At 43.8% G+C, this 17500-nt stretch overlaps 1 protein-coding gene across 2 annotated transcripts in view; it reads right to left on the bottom strand.

The window, feature by feature from the left end:
* The window catches only part of LOC308097217 (dysbindin-like), a 17701-nt gene extending 1066 nt beyond the window's left edge, over positions 1 to 16635 (bottom strand). Inside the window, exons 1-5 of one of the 2 annotated variants that reach the window (XM_080444877.1) lie at positions 16229 to 16635; positions 5309 to 5353; positions 3954 to 4108; positions 2523 to 2666; positions 1 to 764 (exon numbers count right to left, since the gene is read on the bottom strand). The exon at positions 1 to 764 is cut by the window's left edge and continues 1066 nt beyond it. In XM_080444877.1, the coding sequence (XP_080301003.1) occupies positions 466 to 764; positions 2523 to 2643 (420 nt within the window). In that variant the 5' untranslated portion in view covers positions 2644 to 2666; positions 3954 to 4108; positions 5309 to 5353; positions 16229 to 16635 and the 3' untranslated portion in view covers positions 1 to 465. The remainder of the gene's footprint in view (positions 765 to 2522; positions 2667 to 3953; positions 4109 to 5308; positions 5354 to 16228) is intronic. The other variant, XM_080444876.1, reaches the window with a different exon arrangement.
* Positions 16636 to 17500: the final 865 nt, after the last annotated feature.

Genomic DNA, 17500 nt, shown 5'->3' with positions numbered 1-17500 from the left:
AACATCCAGTCACTCCAGCCACTGCATGTAGGCACATGTGAGCGAGTTCATTCGTTTATTATCCAGTTATAATTGCGAGCTCAAAAGTGAAAAAAGGTTTGTTAAACAACAGACAACAAAAGGCTACAGTTCAGGTAAGTCCCACAGGTCCAGACAGTGCTATCGTAAGTTATCGGTCGATGTTTAGGTAAAACAAACACAACACATTTTACTGAGGCATCGAGAAAACAGCAAACCACATTATGAGTCGTCCATGCTAGGGTTTCCACTGATGGGAAAGGAATGTAAATGAAGAGAGAGAGAGGTAGAGAGAGGTAGAGAGAGAGAGAGAGAGAGAGAGAGAGAGAGAGAGAGAGAGAGAGAGGTAGAGAGAGGTAGAGAGGTATAGAGAGAGAGAGAGAGAGAGAGAGAGAGAGAGATTTGATTTATTTTCCTACAATATCCCACTCTTTTAAAGTACACTCTTTATTTAGAGGACGCTGCTTTGCATTTCTCCTCGTCCTCTTCCTCCGTCTCTTCGTCCCCAGTTAGAGGAAGTGATGTCAGCAGCGTGTCAACGTGTACGTCCTCGTCATCTGACTGTATGACAGGGGTGCGGGCTCCACCGCCGCTGGTGTCGCTGGAGGCAGACGAGGAGGTGGAGGACATGCGAGACTTTGACCCTTGCTGTTGACCCTCCTCGTGTTGCTTGTTCATGGTCGCACACTCCCTGTAGACGACCTCAGCATCCTCGTCGTCCTCCTCCTCATCTTCGTCTTCAACGTCTGCAAAGACAGAGAAGCGCAAACAGATTCAGTTCAGTGCTGTCATTGATGAGGTTACTGTTTAATAGTGGTGCACAAACTGTGGGTCAGGAGTGGGGAGCCAAACTTGGGTTGTAGGAAATATATTATTATGGGTGCGTTCGGAAATTGCGCACCGGAGCGCACTCGCCTATTAGTTTGTATTGGCCAGTGCGCTCAGTGCTGTATTTCCGAACGCACCCCTAATGACTTGTGGAATTGTGACTTTGGAATGTGTAGCAGTTCCTTTGACACATCATCACATGCCACCTCAGAGGCTTCACTGGGGTTCCTCCGACACTCAGGGACACAGTCACACACAGGTACAACAGGTGTGTAGTCACACCTAGCTCAGAGTCTAATTATAGTTTGACTCAGGTAGGTGTGTAAGCCATCACCCACCCTACAGAATGGCAATGCAATTATATGAGTCAAGTAAAATAACCACACTTTACTAAAATACTTTTAGTTACATGTTCACACCGCAATGGAAATAAGCTCACAAGTGTTTTGTGTTTTAACCTTTTGAAAGATTATGTACAAATATATGCTCATGTTTATGCATTTTTGTCAAAAAAAAATGTCAACTGCACTGAGTAATTTCTATGTTTCTAAACAGAATTTACTATTAAATAAATCTTATTTACTGATAAGTGTTACATGAATGTATGTACTTTTAAGAGTAGGCTTTACAAAAACATACCTGAAGACCTTGTTTTGGTCCAAACATTATTATTTTACAAGCTTATTTGTCATGAGTGAACTGTGTTCACTCTTATCACATGTGTTCTGTGCGCACAAATGGTTTATCCCTTTCTTTAGCTTTTTAATTATTTAACAGCATGGCTGTTGTCAGCAGTTGAACAACTAATTGTCAATTAATTCTGAATAAATACTACAGTGGGTTGCGTCGCGGCAAGCATGGTTCGATATTTCTGGGTCATTGCTGAACACGTTTGTACACAACAGCATCATTGATGACAGTCAGCGCTGAGGCGTAGTCCTAAGCCTGGCGAGGGTTAACGGAGGGCAAGTGAAATCTTTGGAAAATCCACTGATGTATGGCCAAAACCACAGCTTTGAGCCACCATGTTCTCATGAATCTCCTGCAGGTATCCCTGTTAACATTGAGTCATAATGGCATTCACACCCTACAGCTGACAGAGTAAATAGGAGGATGACATGCATACAGAGAGCAAATTGCTTGTTTCTTTTAATCAAACAGAAAAAAACTTGACTTTTATTCCAGAGTCAACTCTCCTGACTGGCACGGTGCCAGATGTCATTTCAGATGGGATCATGTGGACCAGTGCAAAGCTTACAAACTGTCAATAACAGGTTGACATAATGGTAGAAGCAAGATCTCGGCTAATAGGCCCACAGCTTTTCTATTCATTACCTATTGAAGAGCAGACTAGGGAGACAGCACAACAGGTACAGTAATGGAGAACGTTCACATGCATTTAAAAGATTCCAGGAATAGATCTTACTGTTTGATTTTTGTGATGAATTTTAAAAACTGGTCCAATAGATTAATTTTTCATTATTCATCAATCTTTTTTTTTTTTTTTTACATTGTGTGATATGTTATTGGATCTACTGGATCTATAGTTTCGACCAGATGAAACACGTGTAGTTATTTGCAGCCTGAAATGTTTATGTGAAAAGTTAATGGTAGTTAAAAACATAGCGTTCACGCTCAGTGGTGGCATGTGACTCTCAGAGAACCCTAGTATCTACCTGGAAGTGGGGAGGCCACGTCTTCGTCATCCACTCCAGAGTTGAGGAAGACGTCCAGGGCCTCCTGGTCAGTGAGGTCCATCAGGTCCATCTGCTCCAGAATGTCCACGTTCACCTCCATGGATGAGATGCTACCGATTGGCGCTGTGTGGACATTTCAACACAGAATAAAACATGAATGGATGCCGTGTAACACCACTAACCCATAACATTATTGAAATTATGTTGCAGTCAGTTGAATTTGCTATACGACTGAATGTTGTCCGTTTTTTCACTATTTTATTTAGTCTATCATTGTTATTAATTATAGCAGGCTGTATGCGTGCACACACGTGTTTGGTAAGTGTGCGCACACGCACGCCCCATGCACGCATTTGTTCAGTGCTTGTATATTGTTAGATCAATGAGTTGGGAAGGACGTAGTCTATTTTAGGGGTCGCCTGCCAAAAAGGTTGAGAACCGCTGTCTTAGAGGGCTAAAATACGGCAGTGGGTGAAGTGAACCAGGAGCGCTTTGCGTTTACAATGTAATATGTAATGTAATGTACTGAGACCACCTCCCGAGCTGGTCTGAGTACGGTTGCCTTTAGATAGGTTCTGAGTTCTTTTTGTAGTGTTCACGTACTGTATGCGCGAAAAATAGCTCTCTTTCTGCTCAACTTCAGCTCTGATGAGGCCGAGTGCTCTTTCTGTTCACAATATAGTGGGTTGGCACAGCAGGCGATCTGCCTACTCTGAGGTGAACCATACTCAGACAGACCACCTCCTGGGGTGCTCTGAGTATACGGTTCACTTCAGAGGAGTCTGAGTTCTTTCGGAGTGTTCATATACGGTATATGTGTACAAGAAAGTGCTGAGTCATTGTCTCAGTCCACTTCAGGGGCTGAAAAGGTCCAAGTGTGAAGACGCTGAGGGTGAAAGGTCAAGTGTTGTGTAGCCCCCTTATTGACATGTTGTAGCTCTTGTATGGTCTACTAGTCACTATAGAGACCATTCAAGACTTTCACTAGACTAGTGAAAGTGTGCATGTGTGCACACTTGTGTATGGGTGCTGCCTGTGTGTATGGGTGTGTGTTTGTAAGTTGGATGGAAATGTGTATGTAAATTGATGCCGCCTTCATTGGGCGGCAACATTTTGTTCTTGGGTTCAAATTTCGATCCAAGGAGGTATTCTGAAATGGGTGACGCCATATAGTGGATCCCAGAGTGAACATATCAAACACTAGATGGCAGTACAAATACCCATTTCTACCTGTCTTTTCTGTGGCATGGTGTTGTTTCAGAAGTATTGAAGTAATGGCATGGGCTAATACGTTTCATTTCATAGACAGCATACAAACACATTTCTAAAAATGTAATGTCGCTCAAGAGTTGAATTTCAGCATAGGCTAGAGACTGACTAAGCTATAACTAAGAGAGTACAGTGACTCACGTTTCCTGCTATCAATTTGCAGATGAGCAGAGGAGATATAGACATCCGTGTCACGCTGGTAGACTTCTTCGAAGAAACGCTGTCTCTCTCTCAGCTTGAGATGCTGGGTGGAGTCATTGTTGTCCAGCGCCCTCTCTGACAGTGGCTTGTCTCTGCTAAAGGACAAAAGAAGGCACATGCAAACAAAACTATCAATGTCTGGTGACCTGCAACCAACACTACAGGTGTCAGTTGTCAACAGTGCAGTTCTACTCTGAGACCAGCAGAGGGCATTAAACCCACAATTTCTGAATCTGACATTTGACATGGCATAGAAATGCACAGTCAAATTAAATAGAGGCCCCCTGTTGAATCAATGTATTAACACATTGTTATTGCAACATTTTCTAAATATAACTCTAGCTATCGTGTAGCACAGGGTTGGCAATTGTAATAATTTGAGCATAACACCACTTTCATGTCACCTGTGTGCGTGCGCACACGCGCGTGCGTGCGTGCGTGTGTGCGAGCGTGTGTGTGTGTGTGTTAACTCCTTGTTTTGTATGTGTATGCAAGCACAACACATTGACATACCGAACTCAAATGCTTCGTTACAGTGCGATTGGAATGAGATGGAGACGGGCGTGCACACGTCTAAGAAACCCAACAAGGCTACATACTGTATGTGACTGTCTATCTCCCAGCAAAGCCTTGTGAGCTGTTTGTCAATCAATCCTCCAAAGTCCTTGAGGCGCTTTGCACTCAAAAGCTCAGTCTCTTTGACACATATTCCAACCGTTGGGAACACATTCAATCATTCAGTCTGCTCTGTATACACTATACAGCATCGCATGGTAGCATTCGATGTTGATTCAGACGCCTGTTGCGTGTGTGTGTGTGTGTGTGTGTGTGTGCGTGCGTGCGTGCGTGCGTGTGTGCGTGCGTGCGTGCCTGCGTGCGTGCGTGCGTGCAAGTGTGTGTGTGTCACTGTTCCAGAATGCTGGCAGCGTTTGGCTGAGACAACAGTCGGCATACATACAGATACACCACAGAGTCCCAAAGAGGAGTTTCGTCTTGGATGCTACAAGCAGCAAAGTTTCTTCTTCTGATGATGAAGCTGCACAGCTTACTTTATGTAAACTAAACCCTTTTCCCTGAGCTCAGGCACTGGATCAATGGGTATATCTCCTTTGAGACACACTCACTCTCTCTCTCTCTCTCTCTCTCTCTCTTTCTGTCTCTCGTTTGCTCTCTCCCCCCTCTCTCTGTGTTACACTCTTCATATTCACTTAATCTCTGATTCTGCCACTCTAGCTTTCTTTCTTAAAAATTGAAACGTAGTTGAGAGAGAATGTGGATACAACCAACCCACGCACAGGCTCTGCTCCCCTCACTGCCGGCATGTCTCCATCTGTCTGCATCTGCGTAGGAGAACAACATTTACAATATGAACCTGCTCGCCTTCCTCACAACTTGTGACTTTTCTACCATCCAGCAGAAAAGCTGGTTTTTGTAACACATTTTTTCACCCAGTGCCAATTGCCTAAGCTGTAATCCTGGGCGCTACTCTCCCTCTGCCAGCCAGGCGAGACCCCCTAACTGAGCTCACACTTCCTTCAATGCATGAGGAGTGAGCAGGCCACTTCTTATCACCTGACAGGGGGGAGTTTCCCCGGTAGGACGTAGCGCGTGGAAGGAACACGTTATTCCAACCAGTTCCTTTCCCCTCCATCAGGCGCCCCGGCAGACCAGGGGGAGGCAGTATAGAGATCAGGATTACTGCATGTTTTTTTGTGAGGATACCTCCCCTAGGGGACACAGGGAGAACATGCAAACTCCACACGGAGTAGGCCCTTTCGCCAACCCCACCTGGGCACCGATGACGCGGAGGAGAGAACGTGCCCACAGCGTCCCCCGGTGGTAATCGAACCCAGGACTTTCTAGCTGTGAGGCGACAGCGCTACTGACTGCGCCACCGTGCCCCCCTATTGAGTTACATTTGATATCGTCTGTGTTTGGAGAATTGTTTTTTATTTTCTTACTCTTTGGATAAATTAGTACTTTTTCACCGTCAGTTGATGCTTCATATCTATATGAGTGAAATTGCGGGGCTGGTTTGTTTATTTTTGGAACACACCTCTTACATGACACAATCTAAGATGACCCTTTGGTATTTTCAATCAAAGAAATAATTCCGTGACCCAGGGAGATAGGGGCCTCTAGCGGCAGTGATGTCAAACTTCAGTTCGCTATGACCGACTTCAAAGCTGGCCACATAATGAGATAAAAGTCAGATTAAACATGAGTCACAGTTGGAATGGGACTAAATTCTGTGTAAACGTTTCAACTCATTATCATTCATTGACTGTGTGCTGCATTGTGTAAAACTGGAGACCGACCACGGGCACAGGATGGTTGAACGTACGACTCTCGTCTCGTGGGTATTTAACCCAAAAATCTCACTTGGCTGCTGAGAATAAAAGAAGGGAAAAGAAAGGAAGAAAGAATGATCACATGAAAGGGATTTAAGGTGGGCCAAGGAACAGAGACCAGCTGTGTATTCTGACTTGTGCTTTGTGAGTATGCAGGGGATCTTTGAGGAATGAGGGAGAAAAAGCATGGGATTAAAAGAACTAATGATGAGAGAGGTTCACAGGAGGAAAGGTCAGAGAGAAGGGGGAGTGGTATGGGTCTTCTTGTCTGCACACCCTGCAGCTCTCATTCTCAGAGAATTATATTGTCAATGTATTTGACATGCAAGCCCTCTTATGCAACACTTGACAAATACGGTACGACAGAAGCTATGTGCTTACACAACACTGCTAGTACCAAAAGAATCTTTTCAGATATACCGTGCGTGCAGCTTCACAAAATCTATACAGGAGAGGGGAGGAAAAATGTCCCCCGGCGGGTGATTTTGGAAGAAAACACATTTAAAATGAATCCCCTTTCTGATTATCCAGCCTAAATGGGATTCTAACAATATAACCATCATTATCTGTTATGCCTTAAATTGTTTTCATGCTTTAACTGGACATTATTTCTTTAATCTGAGGATAGCAGGTGCATTGCTAGAACCCGCAGGCCAAGCCAGGGCTCTGACTGACACGATGTAATTCAGAAATATCAACATCAATGTTAATCAGGGACAGAGTCAGAGCAACGATTTAGAGCTGCGACGAGTCGACTAAAGCCACTGTTGTCAGACAAACATACAGTGTACATAAGTGTAACTTTAGTGTAAGTGAGATGTAATCAAGTGTGTGTTTTGGTTCCATTGAGCACTGATGTGGGTAAAATATACACATCAGCATATCTGTTGGCTGTTAAAAGACAGACAGTTACCATGTTATTTGTTTCTGCAGGGTGGGTTAATTTAAGCATTTATGCCTGGCCTGAGTCTGAGTCTTACAGCTACTTTTATCTGTTCTTGTCACGGAAAGGTGGTATTCTTGGTCCCAAATGCAGTCAACTCAGGACAAATGCAGGAAACCAAGGAGGACAATTAACAGTGACTTTACAAACACATCACAAGCTCACACAAGACAAACACACTACTCCTGGACTACAAGACTACACTAAACATCACTTTAACCTAACTAACAAGCAACTTCACAGGCAACACAGGTGTTCAACCTTTGAAATGAACTTGCACAAAGTAAATTTTCTGGCAGCCAGTCTTTAAGTCTCTGGAGCTCTCTGCTGGCACTCGCAGGTGAGTCCACTTTAGGTAATCAACGTCCATAGAGGAGAGGGGATGGAGTGACCGTGCTCCAGAAAAAAAGCCATTTTAGTATGAAAATTTTGGGAATATACGGACGGTGTGGTTTGTGGCGATTGGGTCCAATATTTAGTTCAGTGACCATGGGGCTAAACTAAAGAATCATTCAGAAGCTGTGTTCACGTTCACTCTTCCATTGGAATTAATAGACTCCAACCTGCTTCCGGTCTCCTAAAAAGGCGTCCGCCCACTTCACGCAGATACGGGAAGTCGACCGGAGATGGTGAGTCTTGTAATTTTTGTCTTGGGCAGGGCACACTGGACAGGAAAGGGCCTAAATGACATGGGAAGGGCACACATGGCAGGGGCAGAGGCCAAGATCGTGACAGTTCTGTGTGTGATGTCTTTAAACCACTGGAAATACCCTTCAAGACTGGAACAGTGATTAACGAGATAGAGTAAATGATAGATTTGATGGTTACTTTGTAGCACAGAGGCACTTTGTTGCTCTGGATAGGATCGTCTGCTAAACTCCTGAATTGTGAATTGAAATTGATTACATGGCTGGGGAGACTACAAACCATTCAGTTCTCAGACATGAAGCAAAGCTCTGTCAAATGACTGCATTTCACACAATACTGTAAATAACACCTTATACAGACTCAGACTCTTTTAGTCGTTATCTCTGTCTGTCTGTCTGTCTGTCTGTCTATGTCTGTCTGTCCGCAGCTAATCTCTCACGACGGGGGAAAAAAAACTCTTCCTTTTCTTTACTGAATGGATTCCCAGATTGCCCGCAGCTAATCTCGCAAACTTCAAGGCCAGAGACAGACAGACAGACAGACAGACAGACAGACAGACAGACAGACAGACAGACAGACAGACAGACAGACAGACAGACAGACAGACAGACAGACAGACAGACAGACAGACAGACAGACAGACAGACATACAGACAGACAGACAGACAGACAGACAGACAGACAGACAGACTTTGTCAGACTAGCCTGTCTCGTCTGGTTATCAGGCTATTTTCCAGGCTGGTTTCTAGGCAAATTTGTGGTCCATCCACATTTCCAATATTAACATTATGTGTTGAAGTGGCACTTCTGGTGGGAAACTCTGTATATCCAATAGACACCACATCATACATGTTGTTTTGTCAGAGAGAGAGAGAGAGAGAGAGAGAGAGAGAGAGAGAGAGAGAGAGAGAGAGAGAGAGAGAGAGAGAGAGAGAGAGAGATGCAGTTTGATTTCAGTTTCACTTTAGTTTTCACTTGAAGGCAGTCCTACTCCTCCTGCCCACATTTTGCTCAGGTTTTATAGAAGTTTAATCAGTCATATGCCCCAATTCCCTAGTTCTTATTGTTGGTGATTTTATCAGCCATATTTGCTGCCCCTCTTCATCTGTTTTAGCAACAGATTTTATTAAACTCTTTTAATCTTGTTCAGTCTGTTACTGGTCCTGGTCACGCGGGACACACACTCGATCTGGTGATTTATTTTTTCTCTGAATCATGTCGATATAACAGAATTTCCAGTCTGACCATAAAATTGTGACATTTCAGACCCTGCTCCCAAGCCCCCTTCATCCTCCTGTTCTCTTGCTGTTGATTCAAATTCTGCACATTGTTTACTTCAAGGGATAGTTCACCCGCAAAATTTCTTTTTTTTCTATCGATTAGTCACCCCATGGAGAATTGAATTCATGGATATTCTTTTGGTTTTGTTGCATTCCTAAGCCAATAATTTTATGACCGGCAGCGGTTCTGGTAGGAGAGACAAATAGTCTCCTTTGTGTCTCCTACCGGAACCGCTGCCTAATGGATAGAAAAAAAGTAGCTTATTTTTTGGGGGGTGAACTATGCTTTTAAGCTGCTCCTTCCAACATCTTCAGTTTTCATTGCCTCTTATATCCACATCTAAGTCCTTGTATACCTTTTCTTGTATGTCTTAATTAGTTTGAATTGATGATGATTGAAGCTGATTATTCTAGTGATATATTAATTAATTCAATATATTAATATTATCCTTTGATTTTTACTCTACTTATGGCTGTATTTTATCTTGCTGTTTCAACAAGTGCTTGATGAAAAAAAAAAGAGTGATAATGATCATTCATCATCACTCATCAGACAATATCGACTATAATGCCTCCTGGCTGGAATCGTTATTGTCTCACACCTCAGTCCCTGTGACATCTCAGCACACACCAACGCATAATTACCTACAGCCATCTCTCTTCTCTTCTTATATAACGCTGTCATCATCCTTTTAACCACGGACCTACACTACTACACCACCTAATACTATCTAGCATGACTGTGCAGCCTGCTGCCTGTCAAAGTGTGTGTGTGTGTGTGTGTGTGTGTGTGTGTGTGTGTGTGCGTGTGCGTGCGTGTGCGTGTGCGTGTGCGTGCGTGTGCGCGTGCGCGCGCGCGCGCGCGCGTGTGTGTGTGTGTGTGCATGCGTGCGTGCGAGTAGAAAGAATGATTGTGCAGAAAGAAAGGAAGGAAAGAAGAATGGATACATTGTGCACGTTTAAAGAAAAAAAGCAGGTAGAGGGCTCATGCAACCTGAACTGTACTGAGCCCCAATGTCAGTGATATGAGACGAAGGCTTTGTGTGTTTTGGGATCCGATTGTCTTTCGTTTACTATAACGTTACACAGATAAATACGCGACAGCAGAGACTTAAATGCATCTCATTGTGTAGTTATTTCATTTGGCTTCAGATAAACCCATAAAGAGGGTGTAGCGAAGAGGGAGGCTATTTCAAGGGCGACAGCTCGTAGGAAACAAGTGTCTCTTTGTTTTCTTTTATTTTCCTTTCCTTCCTACCCCATGCTTCTTCCTCTCATCTCCTCTCCTCTCCTAACCTCTCCTCTCCTCTCCTCCTTCATATTCACAGGCATTTATTCTCTATCTGTTTCTTACACCATTCTTCTTCCACCCTCCCCCCCTGCATGCCCAGGATCAGCCCCCATGCAGGGGTTGATGTTGGGATGGGGGGGGGAAGCAGAACCCAGGGTCAGAGGTGAGCGGAGAAGCTGAAGCACGGTTGTGTTTTTATGGAAGTTTATGGGTTTCAGACATGCAAACTTGTAGCTTTTCAGCTACAATAGCCGTTTTGAATCCAAATAGGGCAATTGTGTGACACCTGACCCGAAAAAAAAAACATGTTGTCACCTTTTTCACCTCGGGGCTGTTTGCATGCCTGGGGTTTGTAGATCAATGGTTCTCAAAGTGGTTGTCCAGCCAGGGACCCTATCAGGGTGTATTACTCTGTGACCCTGAGAGTGTACAAATGGAACCAAATGGACCGTTACAGGTCCATTTAGTTCCATCTGTCCACTTTCAGAGTGATGGGAGTCTGAGAAGAACCCAGTGGGTTAGATGATGCACCTAAACCAGTGGTTCTCAATCCTTTTGGCCTTGACATGTCAAGGCACACCTTTATTAATTTCCGTGCAAAATAGCCTCCATAACACGTCTATAACACTCTTGTCACTCAGTAAACACGTTTTTTATTTTTATTTACTAAAGCCAGATTAAAAGATTAATCACTTAAACCTTCATACTGTCACAAATATTCCAAAATGTAATAATGTGTAATGGATTATAAAATCCCAAGGCACAGCTGGGCTTGTCCCATGGCACAGTGTGCCTCAACGTAGCGCTTCGTTTTGGGAACCACCGCCCCAAACGTTCTTCCTCTCTGCTCATTCTTTCACTGCTAGTGTTTCTGATCTGAAACCCTATACACACACAGTCAAATCCTCACCTTAACACACAAGGACCCCTGGGGGCCCCACTTTGAGAACCGCTGCTTGACCGTACATGTTAAGTGTGTGTAAGAATGATCTGTACAGTATGCTGGCTGGTCTCTCTTGCTGTTGCTTGATATTGAATCAACATTCATTCTGCATGTGATTCACTTTCCTCCCTGCCTTCGGGGCTGTTTGTGCAGATTCAGCATTTTTTTTTAAAAACATGCTCCATGTACACACGCATGCACTCTCTCCAGCAGCCCTGCTATGTCACTGTGATGCTGCAGTAATACATCAAACAGTACAGTCCTGGGGAGCTGCTGCGCCGAGAGGCCACAGTCACACAACAACAGTGGTGGAAAGTAACTAAGTACATGTACTGTACTTAAGTACAATTTGTAAGGTGCTTTTACTACACTGGAGTATTTCCAATTTTCAATACTTGTACTTCTACTCCACTTACATCTCAGAGACAGATGTTGTACTTTTACTACACTACAATTATTTGAAAACTTTAGTTACTAGTTACTTTGTAGATTTTTGATTATTATTACAAAACATACATTACCCACTTCAGCCCTACTGTATATACATTTCAGCCATTTGAAAATAGCAGATCTACAAGCTCACAATGCGTCGCGACTCGACGCATTGTGAGCTTGTAGATTTGCTATTTAAAAAAAAAATAATAATCATTTTATACATTTGAAAACTTGCAAAATGGGACATACTGCATAATGAGTACTTATACTTTTGTACTTTAAGTATATTTTGATACTATTGTTGTACTTTTACTCAAGTACGGTACATTTTCAATTCCGCACTTTGACTTGTAACAGAGTGTTTCTACATTGCAGTATTGATACTTTTACTTAAGTATAAAATGTGAGTACTTTTTCCACCACTGCACAACAAACGTTCCTATTGAAGTTCAGGCTGGCAGCAGGCCGTCACATGGTCACATGATGATGGTCACATGGGTCCCCGGTCAATCCCCTTGTGGCAAATGGGAAGAAATCCCATGATCGTCTTTTCTTTTTTCAGAGAGAAAGTGTGTGTGTGTGTGTGTGTGTGTGTGTGTGTGTGTGTGTGTGTGTGTGTGTGTGTGTGTGTGTGTGTGTGTGAGCGTGAGCGTGAGCGTGTGCGTGTGCGTGTGTGTGTGTGTGTGGACTGTGGAGGGATTTGCAGACAGACAGACAGAAATAAAGGCAGACAGAACCAGGTCAATCATATCGTCTCTGTCGGGTGGAAACCTTGTATGTCCAAAACAATTACTTTTCAGGAAAAAGATAGTGTGCAACAATGGATCCATTTTAATTATTATTTAGTCACAAGCTCTTGTTAATACTTTTCATTGGATAAATATTTCTAAAACCCACAGACATACTTGCATGTCAGCAATAGTTGATCAGCTCTGCCAAGCCAAAGTGCAGTAACTACGTTTTTGGACACACCCACTTATTTGTGTATCCCAAAGGTCAAATTAGCCTTCTTGATTTTGGGGGATGAACAATAACACATGTACATTTATTGTAAAATCACTTATATGCCGATATCTCATTTGGCTGACCAGTTGAATCACTTTTAAACCAATTTTTCAGTGATTTTTCCCCCGCAGTTACTGCACTTTGGGTTGGCAGGGGTTGCTACCTTTGCGCAATAGGCCTACTGTCAAACAACAAAGTTGAACATATTAAGTATAACATAAGTATACATAAGTAAACCTAAATCTAAAAGTCTAATCTTAATCCTAACACTAACCTTAATCTTTTCCTAATTGTAAGCCTAAAGGTCCTTACACACCGGGGCGATTTTTTCGTGCGAATAATATGCTTTTTTTTAAAACCTTATAAAGTCAATGCAAGCGTACATGGCGCGAAAAAGCGGAAAAGCGAAGCGAAAAAGCGTCTTTTAATTATTCGGAACGAGTCCGAATTTTGCGTATATTCGCACATTCGCCGGTGTGTAACCGCCTTAAAGGTCCTTACACACCGGGGGCGAAAATGCGAATAATACGTTTTTTAAAAAAACCTTATAAAGTCAATGCAAGCTTCCACATCAGTTTCGCGGAGCGAAAAAGCGTCTTTTATTTATTCGGACGAGTCCGAATTTTGCGTATATTCGCATAATCGCCGGTGTGTAATGACCTTTACCCTCCAAATATATATATATACTGTATTTCTTACTATAAAACAAGCATTGCTCTGTTGTGAGGACCAGGAAAATGGTCTTCACTATGTCTATTTCTCAAATTGTACTATACGAGTGGCGATGTTTAGTCCCCACAACTGTAGTAATACAAGTACACACACACACACACACACACACACACACACACACACACACACACACACACGCGCTGTCCTGCAGTGGCTTAATTCCCCCAGGGGTCCATTGCAGTGGGCTATAGCGTGGCCCCGCTCTCAGCAGTCTGCAGGTACTGCTGCTGCTATCGTTTACACACGCCGTCCCTCTCCTGTTCTCGCCTCTCTCCACCACAACGGTCCGCCCCGCGTAAATCATTCATGAGTGTGAGATCACTGCACCACAACAGCCTGCACCGCGCACACACACACACACACACACACACACACACACACACACACACACACACACACACACACACACACACACACACTTCCACGTATTATTATCACACGGCGCATTGTATGACATTATGACAGTGGAACCTCAATGGTCATTTGTCATGCCGATGGTCTGCCCCCCGTACCGACCACAGCATCCATCCATGCTGTCACACCTCCAGCTGCAACCCCCCATTACACACACACACACACACACACACACACACACACACACACACACACACACACACACACACACACACACACACACCAGCAGCCAGCAGGATAGGGCAGGACAGTGATTTCTGCTCTGCTGTCTGTTATGTAACGCATGTCACATGATGTTTCATGCCTTCCATTTGATCTACCAAGTCTCTCTCCATGACCTCCTCCTGGCCATGTTCATAACCTGACCCCCCCACCCCCCCCCCCCCCCCCCCCGACCTCCCCACCGCACCCCCTGCTAGCTATAGGGTCAAAGACAGAGGGAGAGGTGAGTGGGATCCTTCCCATTTCCAAAGCCATTAAAGCACTCTAGCCAGGGCATAACGACCTCCAGCCTGTTCACTGCTGCCAATTAAGGTCAATCATAGCGGGTCTCCACAGACCTCACAGTGCTCTAACCTCCATGCATCATCACACATTATTAAACACTTAAGCCCTGTTAAAAAATAGCCTGTCTACAAGCTCACAACTCTTAAAAAAAAAAAAGAATCTTTTTAAATTGCATTGTGTTGCATTGACGTTTTTTATTTATATGAAAATCTATGACATGTTCTACCTTTTTTATTTGTATTTTTGGAAAATATTTTTGCAGTCATACAGTAATGCCATGTCCAAAATAGGGACAGAAACATGCATACACACACACACACACACACGCACGCACACGCACGCACGCACACACACACACACACACACACACACACACACACACACACACACACACACACACACACACACACACACACACACACACACACACACACACACACACACACACACACTCACACATTTGACTCTTGTTCAATAACTACAATAGCGTGTTATTTCCTGAGCTGAGGTCAGCTGTTAAATTGGGATGTCAGCCAATTGTTCTCCTGGCAGACAGGTCCTCGTTAACACGTCCACCTTGTTAACGTGTCCACCCTCTAAACGCCTTTGAACCGACTATTTTCACCATGCAGCACCATTGTACAAACAAGTATAAATCAGGCTTTACTCAGACAGAGGTAAAGAGTGTTATCCAATTAATTCGGTGTAATTAGAACCCACCTCTGTCAGTTGTTGCTTAAAATGGCTAAAGTGCCTTTATTACGTTAGCCACATGAACCCTAGACGTCCCTATTCTGGGCATGTCATAATAGGCGAACCTTCCACGCAAGTAGGCGCACATTCGAGCTTGTAGATCTGCTATTTTCGGTGAAGAGATTTGTTCTGGAGGGGGAAAAGGAGGGGGCCAAGTCCAGAACCCTGGGGGACCCCGGTCGATTAAGTAACTAGTGTTTAAAGTTTGTTGAGAGTTTATACCTGATTTGCCAAACTGATCAATATAAAAGCCCTAACTACAGTATTTATGGCTCCCATTAACCTAATGAAACAATAAGCCTTTAGAGCATGCTTTGCTTTCTGCTCTGCCTGCATTGATATACTGCACATTACAATATAAACAAACATAATATCACGCACCATAATGGCTACACAGAGTAGGCTCTTTTCCTGGGTAAAGTATATTATGTTCAAAAACACAACCAATTTGGTGTCTTATCACAAAAATATACAGTACAGGCCTTACAGCAGTCTGACTGACTGTGATGGAAACAGAGTAGAATCTTGTAGGATTCGAACTTGGTTACCCAGGAGAGATCTGTACAAAAGTATTCATTTTAAACTTGGAGACAATTTGACAATCATCCATAGCAATATTACTGTACAATACCTGGCAGTAAATTACAACATAATGAGAGCAAGGCGTCAGTTTGTTTGGAGCATGCAGAACACAACAGTTTGTTTAGAAAGTAATTATACTGAATGTTGTAAACAACTGACTTGATCAACTCATTAAGAAGACAAAGCATTCAAATATGATACATTGTTTGTCCCAAATTAAATCAACTCCCTACGGAGACAAAATTAGAATACTATTACAAACCAATTATGAAGACAAAATGACATAATTAAAACATTAAACAAGTTGTTATAAAGAGAGTCACACACTTACACGCCTGTCGCTTGTTGTTGTTAGTCGACCCAGCAGAAGACATGATCCACTCAGCGTGTGGAATGTGAGCTGCGCGCGTGTGCGTGTGTACGCGTGTGTATGCGTTTGTGTGTGTGTGTGTGTGTGTGTGTGTGTGTGTGTGTGTGTGTGTGTGTGTGTGTGTGTGTGTGTGTGTGTGTGTGTGTGTGTGTGTGTGTGTGTGTATGTATGTGTGTGTGTGTGTGTGTGTGGCGCGTGCGTGTGTGTATGTGTATGTGTGTGTGGCCTGTCAGGTCTCCAGGGCAGGATGCTGGTGTGTGCAGTAGACAGCCATCTCTGAAGATGTTGGCACCAAGTACATCTACTGTAGTAAGATGTGCTGTTCCTATATACTGTAGCCTACATCCACTAGTGACTGGGTTCCTTGTTGCTCTCTCCAGGTTCTCTCTCTTTCATTCGAGGATTACTGATCTCTCTCTCTCTCTCCCTCTCTCTCTCTCTCTCTCTCTCTCTCTCTCTCTCTCTCTCTGTGCAGCTTAGGCGCAGACAGAGAATGAGTGGGTTACAGCATTGTGGCCTGTACCAAATGGAAGTGTCAAGGGGGGGGGGGTTGGGGGGCAAGCACTAACCGGATCCCACCAGATCAGAGTCCTTGCTGCTTACATCATGTTCAGGGATATACTAGGACAAATCCATCCCCTGCCCTGCCGTCATGACATTGTTGTAGACTGAGAGCAGTGATTCCCAGCTGTTTTTAAATTCAAGGACCCCTCAGTTTGATATGCATTAGGCCACGGGACCCCCATTTGATTTTTTTTTTTTTTACCTCTGAAATCTACAATGTAAAATCCTCAGCGTTCATTTAACTCTAAGAGTGTCCATTCATTCACTCGGAGTCAGAGTCCCTTTGATGCCTAACTATTAATCATTTAGCTGGGGACTCCCTGGAACACCCTAAGGTACCCCTGAGGGTCCCTGGCCTGGACCCTATACGGTGGTGAGAACGGGGCAGCATTGGCTCACGTAGTAAAGCGGCCCCTTGGGGAACGGAAGGTTCCCGGATCGATCCCCGGGCTCCGCCTGGGTTAGTGTCGAAGTGTCCTTGAGCAAAGACACTGAACCCCTAACTCCTCCCGATGAGCAGATTGGTGTGCACTAGATTTCTCCAAATATAATTGTCATATTGCCATCAAACTTGCTGTGCACGTTCATGATCCTTGGACGATGAACCCTGACCATCTGAGTGACTCCATGGCATTTCCTATAGCGCCACCATAAGCCCAAAATGTCAAC

Source organism: Gymnoscopelus braueri (assembly GCF_963280865.1).
Source record: "Gymnoscopelus braueri genome assembly, chromosome: 12".
Taxonomy (NCBI): domain Eukaryota; kingdom Metazoa; phylum Chordata; class Actinopteri; order Myctophiformes; family Myctophidae; genus Gymnoscopelus; species Gymnoscopelus braueri.
This window is presented reverse-complemented; position numbering and strand designations above follow the sequence as displayed.